Source organism: Taeniopygia guttata, chromosome Z (genome assembly GCF_048771995.1).
Source record: "Taeniopygia guttata chromosome Z, bTaeGut7.mat, whole genome shotgun sequence".
NCBI classification, from domain to species: domain Eukaryota; kingdom Metazoa; phylum Chordata; class Aves; order Passeriformes; family Estrildidae; genus Taeniopygia; species Taeniopygia guttata.
The window spans coordinates 73,664,519-73,680,593 of NC_133063.1; the positions used below are offsets into that span (position 1 = coordinate 73,664,519).

Sequence of the window (16,075 nt, forward strand, 5' to 3'; positions counted from 1 at the left end):
CTAAGCCAGAGAGAAATGTTTAAAAAATACACATACTATTTTGCATATTGGGAAACTAATGTTATAATAGTGAAAGCACCATAAAATAGATTGTACTTGATACAATAACAGAGAATATGAGATTATCTATTCTACTGAAATTTCTGAATGGTGCAGAATATTCAAATAAATGCTTCTGTGTTTATTCCCTTTCACTGTGAATTCCTTTCTTTAATGTTTATTTTAAATTAAGTTCTGCAAATATTCTGTGTTCTTTAAAGCTGTACTCTTGATTTTTTCCTTTGTGTTTAGACCTGGTATTTGTAAATATAGTACTTGTAGCATAGTGTATGTCCCTGCTTGATCAAAAAATAATTTTATTTTATAAATATATTTATACACAATCAAGATATTTATACACAGTCAATGTACTAAAAACTGGGGGGTTCTGAGCTGCTAATATTTTGGTAGAGAATTCATAAAACCTTAGTATGCAATGGTCCAAATCTACTACACAGTCAGTCTGTTTTCCACTTTGTTTAATAGCCTATGGCATAAACTGAAGTTAATTATTTGGGCTGACAAGTAACTCTGTTTTCTGTCTGCTGCAGAGTCTCTCTGAGGCAGCGATGGAGCTGAGAAGAAGAGATCGATTTCTGCGTCAGCAGAATAGACTTCTTACCCAGCTGGAGCAGGACAAGCGTCGACTGAGCGAGAGCATCCGTGATGCAGAGAGTGCCCTCTGCACGGCAGCGAAGTGAGCACTGGGACCTTGGGGAGATCACTTAAAACAGACAAAAGATCAATTCTTACTTTCATGCACAGGGTTTTAGCCTTAGCTAATGTAATGCTAGAAAACAAAAGTACATCTGCCTCTCTTTGAAATTCAGTGCTAGACTTTGAAAAAGAAAACTGTTAGTTCAAGATACTGCACGTTATGTTTTCTGTAGTTATCCCATAACAGTGCTACAAATTCTTAGTCCAAAATGCATAAGCATTTTGTCTGCCAATTACCTTACAGATTTGACAACATCTCTTTTGTAGAACTTTCATATTCTGTTCATTTAAGGAATGGTTATTCTAAAGGGGTTGAATTTGGACCTACGCTTATCTGTGGTGTAGTATAGATATTTCTTCTTATTTCAGAGAGTTTTGGATTTAGATGTAAGCCCCATGCCTTTTATACTATAACCTGAAGAGTGGAAGGAAATGTTCAGGGACCATTTTTGAAAGTATTGGTAGTCAAAAGATGTTCCGCTGACTTTAATGAGATTATTAATAACATCTTAGAGTTGTATAGTCAGATAAAATTATAAATCCTTTCAGACTTTGTTATCTATTACTGTTACAATAGTATGCACTTTGAATATTATTGGTCCATGGCCAAGATTTTAAAAAAGTTCAATTTAAATTTAAAATTTCTTATTATACCTGGGGTAGATTTGACCTCTAAAGAACAATAGCTTAGAAGCTTTAAGGGGCTTATGCACCAGCAAAATTATGTAATTAATATAGTTATCAGTGATATGTTTAAGAAGCTAATTAGAATGACAAATATTATTTAGTATAAGTGTATCAAAGCAGATTATGACCCAAAGAAGGATTTGTTCTTAAAAGCCTTCTCCTTTTCACCCTGCCCCAAGCTATTTTATGCACTCCAGTAAGGATCATTCCCTGTGGTCATTCTTATATTCAGAAAAGGTTTTCTTAATGTGAAAACTTCCAAAACAGTCATTCATTGTTCTACCAATTCTTCTTTTTCTGTGTGCAAGTGTCTTTTTCTTCCTTTGGAACATGTGAGCAAAGTTGGTAAATATACTTTGGTCTTACCCAGAAACTCTTATTTTAATATCCATTCCATGACCTAAGTGATTGTAGGCAATGCATGGGTATCTTTCACTTTCTTTCCTAAGTTTTTGTAGTGCTGTAAAAGACAGCAAGATGTCTGTCTTGTTCTGATAATTTTCCTGATTTTCTTTTAGTGGTGGCTAGCAGTTCATTCCACTGTCCTCCTGAGTAAAAAGCAATATTAATGAAAGTGTTTGAAACAGTGAACCTGACAAAAATACATTAGTCTTTTGGTAATTTTTCTGTGTTGTGGTTTAACCCCAGCCAGCAACCAAGTGCCCTGTCAATCTAGTCCAAAGAAGGCGGGATCCTGAATATAGAAAAGTCTATGTGGCTTTATTAGGAATGTAAAACCCAATTCTACTCTTCTGGCCACCTTCCTATAATTTCTGTTAAGATAGTATGAATCAAGAAATGAGAAAGCAGCCATCATTCCATGGGGAAGAATGCCATGATTTTAACTGAAGAAGAAGAAGCTGAGGGCAGACCTTCTTGTTCTCCATAGCGACCTGAAAGGAGGTTGTAGTGACATAGGACTTGGACTCTTCTGCCGAGTAACAGCTGATAGGACAAGAGGAAATGGCCTCAGTTGTGTCAGCAGAGATTTATATTGGATATTAGGAAAAGATTCTCCCCTGAAAAGGTTGTCAAGCATTGGAACAAGCTGCCCAGGGAAGTTGTAGATCTGGAGGTATTTAAAAAATACAGCCCTTGGAGACCAGTTTAATGGTGGGCTGGGCAGTGCTGGGATAATGATTGAACTCAGTGATCTTAAGGGTCTTTTCCAACCTAAATCATGCTGATTCTATGGATTCTGGTATTGTAAAAGCTCAAACAAAATATACACATAGGTGGCAAAATAATAGACAGTAGTGGAATGCTGAGGTTTATTAGCTTTTCTGTCATGGATTCTATTTGACTTCCTATGGTCATGCTCTCTTTTCTCTTTAGTCATATGGTATTATGCAACTTCAGTTCTATTTCTGTCAATCATGAGTTGAGGCCAAGGTTTTTCATGACAGCCTAGCTGATGAGAGCTGTCTTTTTTACTGAAGCCCTAATCTACAAAAGGGCATTAGAGAATTGTTTCGTTCTCCAAGCCTCCCTTGGAAATGTAAGAGAATGTATTCTCTTCCTGCTAGAAGATTCCATTCAACATGCCTTTTACATCTAAAACTCTCCAAGAAAATTATAGTTGTTCATGAATATGTCCATAATTACAGCTAGTTTAATTGATAGTCCACAACAGAAGCAAATTTCATATGGAAATATTCCAAATAGTGGTACATGAACTATTTTTTAAGGTTTGCATTGGGGATATAAAAAGGAGAGACAAAACCATAATACTTTGAGTTATCAAAAATTATTTGTAAAAACAAAATAGTAAAAAAGTAGCAGAAAATTAATTTCTAAATCAGGTGAGTTTTCAGTTCTGTGATCTACCACTTTTTTTTTTTTGGTCTTGTAATAGAGACAGAGAATTGATCATTAGTCATATGAAAGCTGTGGAAGACACTCTTCATAAGGTAAGAATTTAAAGTTATTCCTCTGATTTGTATTTCTAAACATATCAAAGTTTTACCACTGCTTTTGCTCAGGGAAGGAGAGAAGTTGTAAGGTGGCTTCCTTTTCCTAGAGTTTATTTCCACCTTCAACTTCTTTCGTCCTAAAAAAATAGTCATTTTTAGTGAAATAAAATACAATTTTGAAGTACACAAACTTCTTATTTCTTATTACAAAACTTTCTACAAAATCCACTTTTTTTTCCCCTTAATCACTTAGACCACTATTTCAAGTTACCAAGTGAAGACAATTGAACATCCAAACAGCTGACAATTTCTATGGAGTAAGTCAGAAGTCATTCGGTGATGTCACATGCATGGTGGCCATAAAACACATGGCTTTGTGCATGCTACTTTAGTCTTTGATACATGATAAAACATAAGGAAAAGACAGTAAGATGCAACCTGTAGTCAGAAACTTTCATGATATTTTTAAGACAATTTTTAAACTGAGGAATAACATTAAGTATTCTCTTTTACTTGCACAGTTTTGCCCTGGTATAGCATTATTTGAAAGTCCAACAAGCTTGTATATTAATTATTTAGGCAAAAGGACTGGTTTTAACTGTAACTCTAATTGTTTATTGTATTATAACTGTTTTTAGTCTAGAGCAATACAAAGCAAAATAAGTGTTTTTATTACCTTGGAGTGTTAATTTCCCTTATCACATCTTGAATTCACAGCAACATGGGAATCTATTCTTCATTTTAGTTTCTGTGTTCACCAAAACTAATTTAATTTTCAGATATTTTTTTAAGTCTTTCTTTCCTTTAATGTTCAAGAAAGTGACAGAACCTAAAACTGTGTGTTTCAGCTGCAGCAAACTGTGTTAGTACAGACTGTCTTGCTTTTCTGCCCCCACCTTTTTCATACTGGCTTGTTTTAAGCTTAACATCTCATGTCATGCAGAAAATGTTGTGTTTTGCAGTAAGACATACATGTCTGTGGCATTCAGAATTTATTGTCTGGAATTGCGAGGTTACATTTTGGTTTTGAAAGCAATGCCATTATGTGCATTGAATTGAAGTATTGAAGGATTGAACTGTTTGGGGAAAGGCTATAGAGAAGGCCACATTCTTGGTACAGATTAACCTGATGCAGTGAATTGCTTGAGAAATAGCCATATTTTTTCTGAAAATTTTAGTTGCCATATTGCTTCTTAATTCTTGATGTACATAGTTGGCCCACATAGCACGTTAGTGAGTAGCAATTAATTTATCCTTTCTGGTTTGTCAACCTAAGGAATGAGCAAAACATAAGAATTAGAAATGTCAGGATGCTCCTTTCAGCAGGAACTAAAAAAAATTAATTGCAAATCATTCAAAATTTGACATACTGTTTCTCCTAGAAGAACAAAGGGAGATTATTGATTTTGTTTGGGATGTGTCTGAAATGTAAACCCTACATCATAATGGTAACTAATTACCTAGCATTAATGAACATGGCGTATGTGTAAACTATGAAGTTTACACTGTTGTTCTTAAAGGGTTTCTCACACAGTAAAAAATGAGAACATGAAGAAATGGATTAGGTACTAGTAAAGGAACCATAAGCCCTTCTTTCTCCACTAGAAATTCTGGGATTTACTTTTGTTTTAAGAAAGAAATCAAAAGAAAATGGGTAAAGTTCAGAATCAACTGAAGTTGGACAAGTACTGCTACTAACCTCAGCTTTACTTACAGGAGTTTGAAATTGAAGGTTTTGATATTTCTGTGTTGATGTATTCATGAGCAAATATCCACAAAATTCCACTATATCACTTCAGGATCTGTATTATTAATTCATAATGCTAAATTTTTACCTACAGATCTCAGAGGGATTTTCCAGACATCCTTAGTAATCTTAGCTAGACTCAGGATAAGACAGTATACTCTGATCCATTAAAGTAGCCTCATTCCTCTCCGTATTCTATCCCTGAAAGAATTCCAGAAGTTAGAAGTGTAGATACTAGATCATCTGCCTTTGGATATACCAGGGTGTAACATTCAGCAAACAAAAGTAAGAGAAAGAGCTGAGTGAAACAATCTCTGGGCATGCTTCTAATATACCACTAGACCAGGGATCATTTACACTGCTTTCTGCTCTTCACTGTGACTGGATGGATGGAACATCTAGAATCAAACATTTGACTTTGCCAGAAAGTGCTTGGGCATGCTTGTGCCCAGAATGATTCTTTCAAGATCATTGTGGAGCTACCTTTTTAACCTTCATGAATATTTATGAAGCATAACTGTTGAAGAACGTGAGCACTGGATATACTAAGAGAGAAAATATTTTTATTAACTAGTTTCATGTCCTTCATAAATTACAAGAAGTTCTTTAGAAGGTTATTTTTTGTCTTACCCGGGGTCATGTCACATTAGCTATCTTTATCCTACTCCTGGAGCTGAATTATTTCTACAAAAGTTCCTGATAAAATAAGAGATCTTTCTTCATCCTATACCATCTAAATATTATGGACAAATACCTAAATGTGATGTGAATGTTTTAACAAATATAAAAAATCAAAACAGAATATCGACAAGGACATGCAGAGACCTCAAAAGGATTATGGTTTGGTTCAGTTTTATTCTCAAAATACTGAAGATGACCAAAAGGTAATAGCAAAATAAAAACAGAAATAAATAAAATTTTACTGAAAGTGTGATGAAAGGAAATTCCATCTATTTGAAGTTCAAACAAAAAGGGTTTTCTTAAAATGTCTTCTAATAAAAAGAAAAATAATTTAAGAACATATCTTACTTTAAAACCCATGGGCAGTCCTTTTTTTATGTATGAAAAATAAGTTGTTTCTTGAAACACTTTCCCCTCAAAAAGTTGAAGTTATTTTTGTTATAAAATAATCCCTTGTTTATGCTTGCTGTAAACTGTAAACTGTAATTCATTACTGGTAAACTGTATTCCATTACTAATTTCTTCTTTATTTCTTAATATTCTGGTTGTAAAAATGGTGTAAGAGACATTAAATCTATTCATTTCTATGACAAGATTCTTTAACATGTGTAGTTAATCATCTATTAGTTATGATAATAATGCCAAGGTTGTGGGTTCAATTCCTGTATGGGCCAGTTATTTAAGAGTGGACTTCATGATCTTTGTGGGTTCTTTCCAGCTCAGAATATTCTGTGATCCTGTAATCCCATCAGAGGGATTTTACACTATCTCTGCTAAAGTCTTTGGTCTTCCCCTTGTATTGCTTCTCAGTTTGAATGCTTTTTTTGGGTTAGCCTTGGCCAGCAGCCAGAGGCCCACCGAGATGCTCTCTCAGTCAAGAGGACAGGGGAACAAAACAGGATGAGAAAGCTCATGTGTTGAGATCTAGGTAGAGACATTGCATAATATTTATTATCACAGATAAGCCAGCTTACTTTGGGAAACTATTTTAATTTCTTTTTTGAAGTAGATTTGGAGAGATAGAAACAATTTAGAAATTAGCATTACCCTGCCTTATAGTCTCAGCTTCACTTGTGACTGCTCTGCTCATGCTGTGAGGCACAGCAGTTTGCAGTCAGTGCACACCAACACCAACTCTTTTCTGCTCCTACATCCTCATGCTGTTTCCCTGCATCACTGTGGGCTTTCCATGTGGGCTGCCATTTTTCAAGAATATCTGCTTCAGTATAGACTCTCCATGGACTTTAATTCCTTTGGGAACTATCCTGAAGGATTTCCTGGACCTGCTCTGGAATGGGATTCTTCATGGAATATCATGTGGATATGCCCCAGAATAGTCCTCTCTCTGTGCTATGAGGAAATACCTAATCCAGTGCCTTAAGCATTTCTGCCTCACTTCTTCTCTGACTTAGATGTTCAGTTTTTTGTTTCCTCCTTCTCTCCCTGTGTGGTGGGTTTTTCTCATTCTTACATTAATTTTCGCAGAGGGGCTTCCAGTGGGCTGTGGGGCTTAGCTATGACCTGTGGTGGGTCTGACACCAGAAGTGTCTGCAACCAACTTTGTCCTGCCCTCATTTGTCCTCACTGAGGCTGCACCTGGTATACTGCTATAGCTGCCTCCTTTTCAGCCTTCCTAAATCCCTGTTCTCTACATTTAGGCGGTGTTATACACCACCATGAGAAATCATTCCAGTGAGCTAGCCTTCAAAGTTACAGAAAATTGTTTGTTTCTCCTTGTACTCTTAAGTATCAAAATCTTGACAAGCTTAGTCTATCATAGTTTTCAGACTGTCCTGGATACTTAGGATTTGCCTGTTTTAGCAGGTTAATAAAATACAACATGCTCACTGTTTTTCCCAATACCAGTTAGCAACCTACTTATTCTGACACTCTGGGACACGCCAGGGATCAAAGCAGCTATCCAGTGTACTCCTTTCCTTATGGCACTTGGTCAGAAGAATTAGTCTTCATCCACTTCTGTAGTGCACTTCATTTCTGCTGATTGAAAGGTTCATATGCTAGCTAGCAGAACAACTTCCATGTAGACCTGTCAGCACTCATGCCTTGAAAGCCATCCACTGTTGTGTTTTATTGTCTCACTGCCACCCCTGTTGTCTCCTCTGAAATGCCCCTAATCTGTTTATGAGATCTGGGTCCCATGACTCTTATCAGTTGAAAAAAGATACAAACACTGTATCATCCATCCCATAATATATTAAAAAAAAAAAAAAAAAAGACAGAACTATCTTTCTTTATCTAATTTAATGGTTTTGGGTTTTATAATGCAGCACATATAATAGAGTCTTATAATACAGTTGGAGTTGGGGTGGGGCCATTGAATACTTGAGATTAGTAAGACTGTAGCAGTAGATTGTTATTTCTGATGTGACCCATAGCAATCAAATGCATTTCCTTATGATGACAGTTTTATGGCCTGCAAGGAATTAGTTTACAATAGGTCTAAGTCCATATACAAGCGACTACATTGGAAAAAACACTCAGTATAAGTGGCAATAATTGTTAGTTGCAGCAATGAGACCACAAATTGAACAGGTCCTGGAAGAAGAAAACAGTTATGAGACTTAAGTTAGCTATCTCAGTCAGACTCCAGTAGATATGACCTGACACATTTCTGTTGGTTAACTGGAATCTATAGTCCATCATATTATTCAGTTATCTTAATAATTATTTTAAAGCCCTCATTTTAGAGATCCTAACTTAATTTTTTTTGGCCTAACCTAATGAAACTCCCAAGATGTTTTTTCTGTTTTTCTATAAACATTAATATTAAGTGTGAAGCCTGCTTGCGTGTGTGTGCTCAAAGTCTGTCCATCACTGTGGTCCTGGATTGTTCTCAACAGGCCCTATCATAAGCCTATTGAAACAGCAAGTATGTGTACATGCAAAAAAATCACAAAGAAAACCCAGTTAGATTGTTAAAATTCTAACTAACTTCTATAAGAAGTTTTCAGTAGGCAACCAATTATTATTTCTCTGTGGTAAGAAAAAAAATGCAGTAAAAATATTAATTTTTTTCTCCTTTTCCATCTCAGATGAGTGCTTCTTTATTTCAGTGTTTGATGAATGACTTTTGTTTCCCCCTCCTAGCAATCTGACTTTCTTGATCCGTGTTCCTAAAGATCAGTTGTGCAGGACATACAGGTGTTAGCACAGCTGGCTTGCTGATGACAACTCTGTCCATATAGCTGTCTAGTGTGTCATCACTCATATTGTTCAGTGTCATTCTGACCTAGCCAAGCTAAAAATGGTACTCCAGCTCAAGAGGGATTTAAAAACCTTCACAAAGTAAAGATAAGACATTGCTGAATGTCATATCCATGTACTTAACTGTTTTCAGTTTGGACATATCTAAGTAACTAATTTCAGGACGCATTTGTCTTTATCTTTTGGTTTTCTTTGTCGGTTTTGGGGTGTTTTTTTGGTTTTATTTTGGGGGATTGTTTAGTTGTTTGTTTTGGTTGGTTGAGGTGGGGTTTTGTATTTTTGAATACTGTATATAGTTTACCTTCAGTGAGGATAAATTGTTGTTTGGAGAATTGTGGAATTATTGACTGCATTAACTGATATTCTCTCCAGACATAGGTTCATTTTCAGCCCAAGGTCACTGAAATCTTTTCATGGGGTATGTATTATAGTGCATATGTTGCAGCTATAGAGAAGCTTAGGTGCTGTGGTCAACATTTGCAAAAACCCAACTCTGGATCAAATTCATATTCAACAGACCATGTAGTGTGTGTATGGAGTAATATGAGAAAGCTTGAATTAATCTTGTAGGTAAGTCTGGGATGGTAGTCTGCTCTGAAAATTAATTTCTATAATCTTGATTAGTCTTGAAGGAAGAAAAAAAAAAAAGAAAAAAGAAAAAGAAGAAAAAAAAAGCCAAATGCACCCAAAACATCAGTTTTAAGAGATATATCTCCTTTACACAAACACTGTTATTCAGTGCTCTCTTGGAGACCATCTGTGAAATTGCTTGTTTTGTAATTAAATACAAATTTGTATGGCAGTAATCAGAAAGGGTAGTCACTGAATCACTATGCTAATACAGAAATTTTCAGTAGTTACTCTGTTGAGGTAAATATGTGGTATAACTGATTGCGATAATGTATGGCTACCTACACTAAGGTATGCCAAAATGCTATTTAAACCTCCACTATCAACAGAAGTCAGACCTTGATTTTGAGGATGTATTTCTTCTTTTGATTAATGAATGTGCAATGATCTGATGGCTTTTAATGATGACTCAAACCTAACTAATGGCCATGTAACAAGTATCCATTCAACTGTTTCCCTTTCTGTCATATAAGAAACTCTTGTCTAAGCAAAAAACATTGTGCTTTGGTATAGTTTGGTTTTTATCCCTCTTGGGGGAAAAAAAGAAAGTTTTGATGGATGTTTTTGCAGTTCAGTTGACTAATTTGGTTCCAAATACCATTCCCCACCTCATGGTCTCTCTAATTGTGTCTATAATTTTCCAGTTTTTAGGTACTTGATTTAAAGTGCCTTCAGTTTAAGATACGGTGGTTAAGATATCAGTTTAAGAGTGCTGTGGGAGGTACTTCTTTGGATATTACTTGTGCCAAATCCTGCTGCAAATAATTTGGTGCCTGTATTCCCTTAAATGGATAACACTTAGATTGATCACTATTTTCTAGATAGCCCAAAGTATGTGAATGTATCATGAGGAAAATAATCTGTATCAGCAACTTACTTGAAGAACTACTGTTATCAAGACTATTCAGTATTATTGTTGGTGCAACTTCCTTCCTGTGTATTCATTTGCATTTTTAATATAGAGTAAGAAAACTTTAGCAATTCATACTAAATATGAAAAAAATAGGAAGTGTTCATGAAGGTTTAATTCTATCCAGCAATGTAAAAAGTATTATTCTTCTTAGTTTCATGATCATTTGTGTAACACTATAAAAAGACTTGCCCATTCAAAGCAATTACTATGTAAGTTATTTCTGTTAAAATGCTTCCCATGGCAAAGGACTGTGTCTAGTAGGTGTGTGTGTTTTAAACATATGTAATATGGCCCCCACTCTACATGCTGCCCTGGAGGTATGGACATTATGCAGCTAAATCAGCCACATACTTGCAAGACTGGTTAAGACTAAGATTTGCATTCAAACTGCTTTTTTCTACTTTAAAAAGTTCTAAACTAATTTTTGTCAGTTGCATGTCACATGCAGAACACATAGCAGCATGGTAGAAACCATGTTGCTTGTACTCTTTTAGAATGATTTCTGTATTTGCAGCTTCTGTTATATCAGCAATATTGTGATCTCAGACAAACGGATTACATAACTCTTTTCCATTTGCTTATCACCAAATCACTGCAAATCTTGTTCTGCTCTTTAAATTGCAGATGATATGTTATTTAAAAAGTACTAGAAATTAAAGAAAAATAAGCCCCGAAAAAAGTATTTTTAATGTAGAGTTGGTGAACTTTGAACTTATAAAATGTTCTCATATATAGCTTATATTTTGAGTTTATATCCAGATATAATTTGATTTTATTTTCACCATAAGAAAGCACTGAATTAGGAACAAAACAAAAACTAAAATCTCACGTTTGTTGTACCACTCAGATAGCAAGTCGGAAAAAAAATAGGAAGGGCTGACCACATTCTGATACCATTTACAACTTCCTAGCATTTAGTATCATGTCTCTACTGGCATAACTGGATATACCACATCAAACTGTATATAGAAAAACCAAAGTAAGCACCAGAGTGGAGTGCAGACAAAACTATCAACTACCTGAGCAGCAGAAAATTTTAAAATTCATTTTTGGACATGTAGAATTAGTCCATCAAATTCTACACCTTGCTTTGGTCAATAACGTAACTTCAGTTTATTATTCAGTTTCAGCTTTGATCTGAATTAATGAGTACTTCATTGATTTTAAATTGAGTGGCTATAGTGTTGTCCTCTTTGTTGCTCTCCTAATTAATTGAAAAGTTAAACACTGTCATAAATCACTCTTCTCCTTTATTTTAAAATGCTATGAGTATTGTAGTAGAGTGTGGATTTGTGATTTTGCCTGTTTTTATATAGTATTTATATATGTCTAAACTGAAAAATGTAATGATCATATTTAGAAGCATTCTGTCACGACACTTAACTATACTCCATATAAATTCACTCTTGAAACACTTCACAGTCTCAGCTAAAATTATGTTTACCAAAATCAGAAAGGGACAAAAGCTTCACTAACAATGGATAAATAAAAATTTATATTATTTTCCTCCATATTAATTTTAGAATATAGGGAAGTGAAACTAGATTTAGACATTTTTAATCATTGCAATAAGTCTGATTAGCTGATTAGGTGTTTTAGATTTTAACATAAAGCTCTCTAGCCTCAGAAGACCTTTAAGACAAAATAATCTTGTTTTAGATTTCATTTGTAAGAAAAAAAAAATGTCATTAAATATAAAAAAAGCTCTGAAAATTGCAATTTAAACCTTAGCTGCATAGGATGGTTCTTTTGCCTGTTGAGCTTCCAAAATACCCTCTTTAAAAAAAGAAATGAAATTACCCATTTTATCTTTGCCTCATGGTTCTGTAATGTAAAATTGTGAGGTTTTTACTGCATTGGAGAATGAGGAAATACAGTTTCCCAACTCTTGTTGTTTTGTATCTGGATCTCAAAAAGCCAACAGACAGAAATTATTAAATTAATTTTTTCCTAAGATTTCGTACAGATCTGGTCTCTCCTACATGAGTCCATGCCAGCATGGCCAATATAGCTTTCCAGTCCTTCAATAGGTAGGCAGCTTGGAATCTTTTCACTTCTAGTGAAACAATGTAATGATATTTGTACAGCATACACCCAGTCTTTTGTTCTTACAATTTTCCCTGAACCCTCATGAGTATTTTTCAAAAGAAAAAGTCCATATTAATTTTCAGTTCCTCAGTATGCATACTGATAATGAGATGTAGTCTCTACAGTCCAAGTATTTACAAAGACAAAAAAGTATTTGTTTTGTTTTTTTAATTGTGAATCCTCATATCAAAAATCATAATGTTTAAGAAGCTAATACATACTTTCTGATGTAGTGATATTAATTACATTTGTATACCACAATGCAGCCATTTAAAAAATGGGGTTTATATTTTATTGTTCAGTGAGTGTCAGACCTCAATACTGAAATAGAGAGTTTGAAACTAATAGGGTTAAAAGGACTTCTACTGTCTGTATTGTGTATATATTATACCTACATTGCTTATACATTGTTTTTTTCCCCCTAGTATTAGCAATCTGCTTTTGTACTTTGACATAGGGATTTCCCTTGTGAATTTTGTCACAGAAAAAAGAGAATCATCAATATCGCAGTTAAACTTGACTTTCAAAGCTAATAGTATCTCATTTGGGGGCTGAAATTTAATAAATTTTCTTTGATTCTGTTTGAGTTTTTAAACATCAAACAATGAATTGGCCAGGGTGCAGTAAAATATTTAGATCTATTGACTACGGTTCAGAAGGGTAGAAGGCAAAACACTGGTGGTTTGATGTTGATAAATTCTTAGTACCTTAATCCACATTAATGTTTTCTTTTATCTGTGTGCATACTGGCAGCAAAGACACTGAAAAGTTGCTGTGTATATAAGCTATAAAAATGTAAATTAAGTGTGTGCGTGTGTATGTGCGTTTGTGCATGTGTGTGTATTTAAAGCAATGTATTTTGTTATATTCAGCAAGGTTAACATCTGACCAGAATTACACATGCTGACAGAACACTCTAGAGAGTATGTTTGTTCCATAGGACTGTATATCCTGAACCTAGTGCACTATGTGTGCAAAAAAATGTGTAGAGGACCTTTCCTGTTATAAAAATTGCATCATAGTGCATATGTTTGGCAGGCCACAGGTATTGACAGGAATTCTTTAGGTCAACTTGGGAAATGCAGGGCTCCCTATTCCCATAGAACAGAGAAACGAATAAAATAAAATCTCTTCTTCTTTGTATCAGTAGATTTGCACATGCTTCTTTCAATCAGAGCAGATTTCAAAGGCTCTGCTATTATTTGAAATCTGTTCACACATAATCAACATTTTACAAGGATCTAATTTTGTAAGTGGTTACAGAAAAGTAATCTGGGATTTATAATGAATAGATTTATGTTTTAATTCATGTTCAGTGCATTCTTGCAGGCAAGGCAGCCTCTCAAAAACCCTGGCATTTATTAAATAGTACTTAGTAAATGTTTATCTATTGATTTGTGTGTATTTAGAATATACCCAGTATATGTTTTAGTAAATTATTTTTGCAGTACGTACTATTGCTCCTCAACAGATGCAGTGTATGCCAAACGAATGGATTTAATCTGTTTGTTTGTACTAACATATATTTGCATGTGTGTCTGTCTGTCTGTATAAGAACATCATCTGACGACTAGGATCTTCTGGAGGTGGACATTGTAAATTTTGTATTAAACAGAATGAAAAATGAATGTGCGGCATCATATGGCGTGTGTGTGCCGGTGGAAAGTTCGCGTTAAATGCGAGGGACGGCCTGTCCGCGCTGTCAGACGGGCGCACGACATGTCGCGATAGGCAGGGCAGCGCCGCGCTCCTGGAGCGCTCCGGCCTCGCCGCCGCGCCGCGCCCGAGGACAAAGCGCGGGCGGCGCTGCCGCGCGCGGCCGGCAGGTGGCGCTGCGCACCAAGGGCGCGGGGGCCCCGCGGCGCCGGCCCGCTGCCCGCGCTGCGCCGAGCGGCCCACGCACCGAGCGCCTCCCGCCCTGCAAAAACCAGCATGTCTCTCTTCCTCCCTCTTACCCCCTTAGTAATTGGAAAGCTACAGGTTAGTTTGCTGCGCTTTATTTGTGGATTATTCATTTTATTCTGACTTTTGACTGAGTTGTTTCTTAATGAGCCTTGTTCTGGAGGACTGATAACAGAGTAGGCAGATCTCACATGCCAGCTTCTCATTGATGTGATCACATGAACTTTTTAATTTCACAGCTCCTGTTTTTTTCAGTTAGAAGTAAAATTACTGTTTCGTTTCTTACGAGGTTTTTATCGGCGACAGATCTGTGAAATGTATACACCAGCTGGGCTACAGAGCCCTTAGTGTCTTTTCTTCTCATTTCAGACCAGGGGAAGATGCTTTTTCTTCTTAACATTCTCTCCCAGCACTCTGAATTAGAGATTTATTTGCAACGAAAAATCAATTAGTCCTAAATTTATTCATGGATTTCAGGTCCAGCGATCAATGCAAGTCCACTCAGTGGGCTCAAGGGGACCCAGTTCATCCCAGTTAATGTGTCTGAAGGGGAATTACCATTGATGCTGTTTTTTTCCCTTTAGGTCAGAGATCAGGCTTTGCTGCTGTGTACTGCAGCAGCCACGAATGACTTCACCCTGGAGCTACCCAAACTGCACCTGGAGACCTTTTCAGAGGAAAGGCTGAAGGGCAGGCCAGAGGCTGCAGCATTTCAGGTTAGAGTCTAAAATAATCCTGTTTCTTGTTTTCATTTTTTGCAACTGAGAACAAGAAGCTAGACTACTCTGAATGTGTGGAGAAGAAAATGCATCAAAACAAATGTAGTCAACAGTTGAAAGAGAAATAATTTCATATATACTATTGGATGTGGTATTTCAGAGATGACATGAACTTTTAATTTTGCAGATATAATATTAAATAACTGAAAGGAATATGACCATGGAAAAACACAAATTCTGTATTTGAAAATTAATATCACTCTATCCCACTCCCCTTTCCTCTATGAAATTTAAGCAAGACAAGTAGAAATTATAAGCAGGGAAAAAAAATCCCAAGCTTTCTATGCTGCTACTTGGTCAGTATAATATTTTTTCATATTTCAGTTTTAGAATTAACAGTGATCTTTATCACTCGTAATTTAGAAGAATCTGCTGTTTGGAATTCTTTAGTACAGGAGCTGTGTTGTTTATGTAGGTTTAAATACTTATGTGTTTCAAAATACTAATTTTATTGGGAGGAAACTGGGGAAGAGAAGAGAAATTAACTGACAATGTACACGTCTTCAGGTGTGAAAATGGATTCTGTGCAATGCCTCCTTATTGTTTCTAAGTCTTTTGTGTCTTCTATACAAACTATGCCTTAGTCTTTATAGCTGCACAGATTACATTATTGTTAAAGGCAGAATATTTTGTTTTCACAGTGAGATAACAAAAGGCAGAGTGAGGACTTATTTCTTTCATTGTGCTCTTCTATCTGAATCAGAGAGAGTAAAGGCAGTCAAGTAAAGTGCAAGAATATTAGGAAATGCAAATA

At 35.6% G+C, this 16,075-nt stretch overlaps 1 protein-coding gene across 12 annotated transcripts in view; it reads left to right on the plus strand.

The window, feature by feature from the left end:
• The window catches only part of CCDC171 (coiled-coil domain containing 171), a 163,502-nt gene that overhangs the window by 100,638 nt on the left and 46,789 nt on the right, over window positions 1-16,075 (plus strand). For 8 of the 12 annotated variants that reach the window (XM_072922340.1, XM_072922341.1, XM_032744508.3 and 5 more), the window contains 3 exons: window positions 591-736; window positions 3,299-3,353; window positions 15,127-15,258. In XM_072922340.1, coding sequence (XP_072778441.1) covers window positions 591-736; window positions 3,299-3,353; window positions 15,127-15,258 — 333 coding nt within the window. The remainder of the gene's footprint in view (window positions 1-590; window positions 737-3,298; window positions 3,354-15,126; window positions 15,259-16,075) is intronic. The other 4 variants (XR_012053021.1, XM_072922345.1, XM_072922344.1 and 1 more) reach the window with 1 other exon arrangement.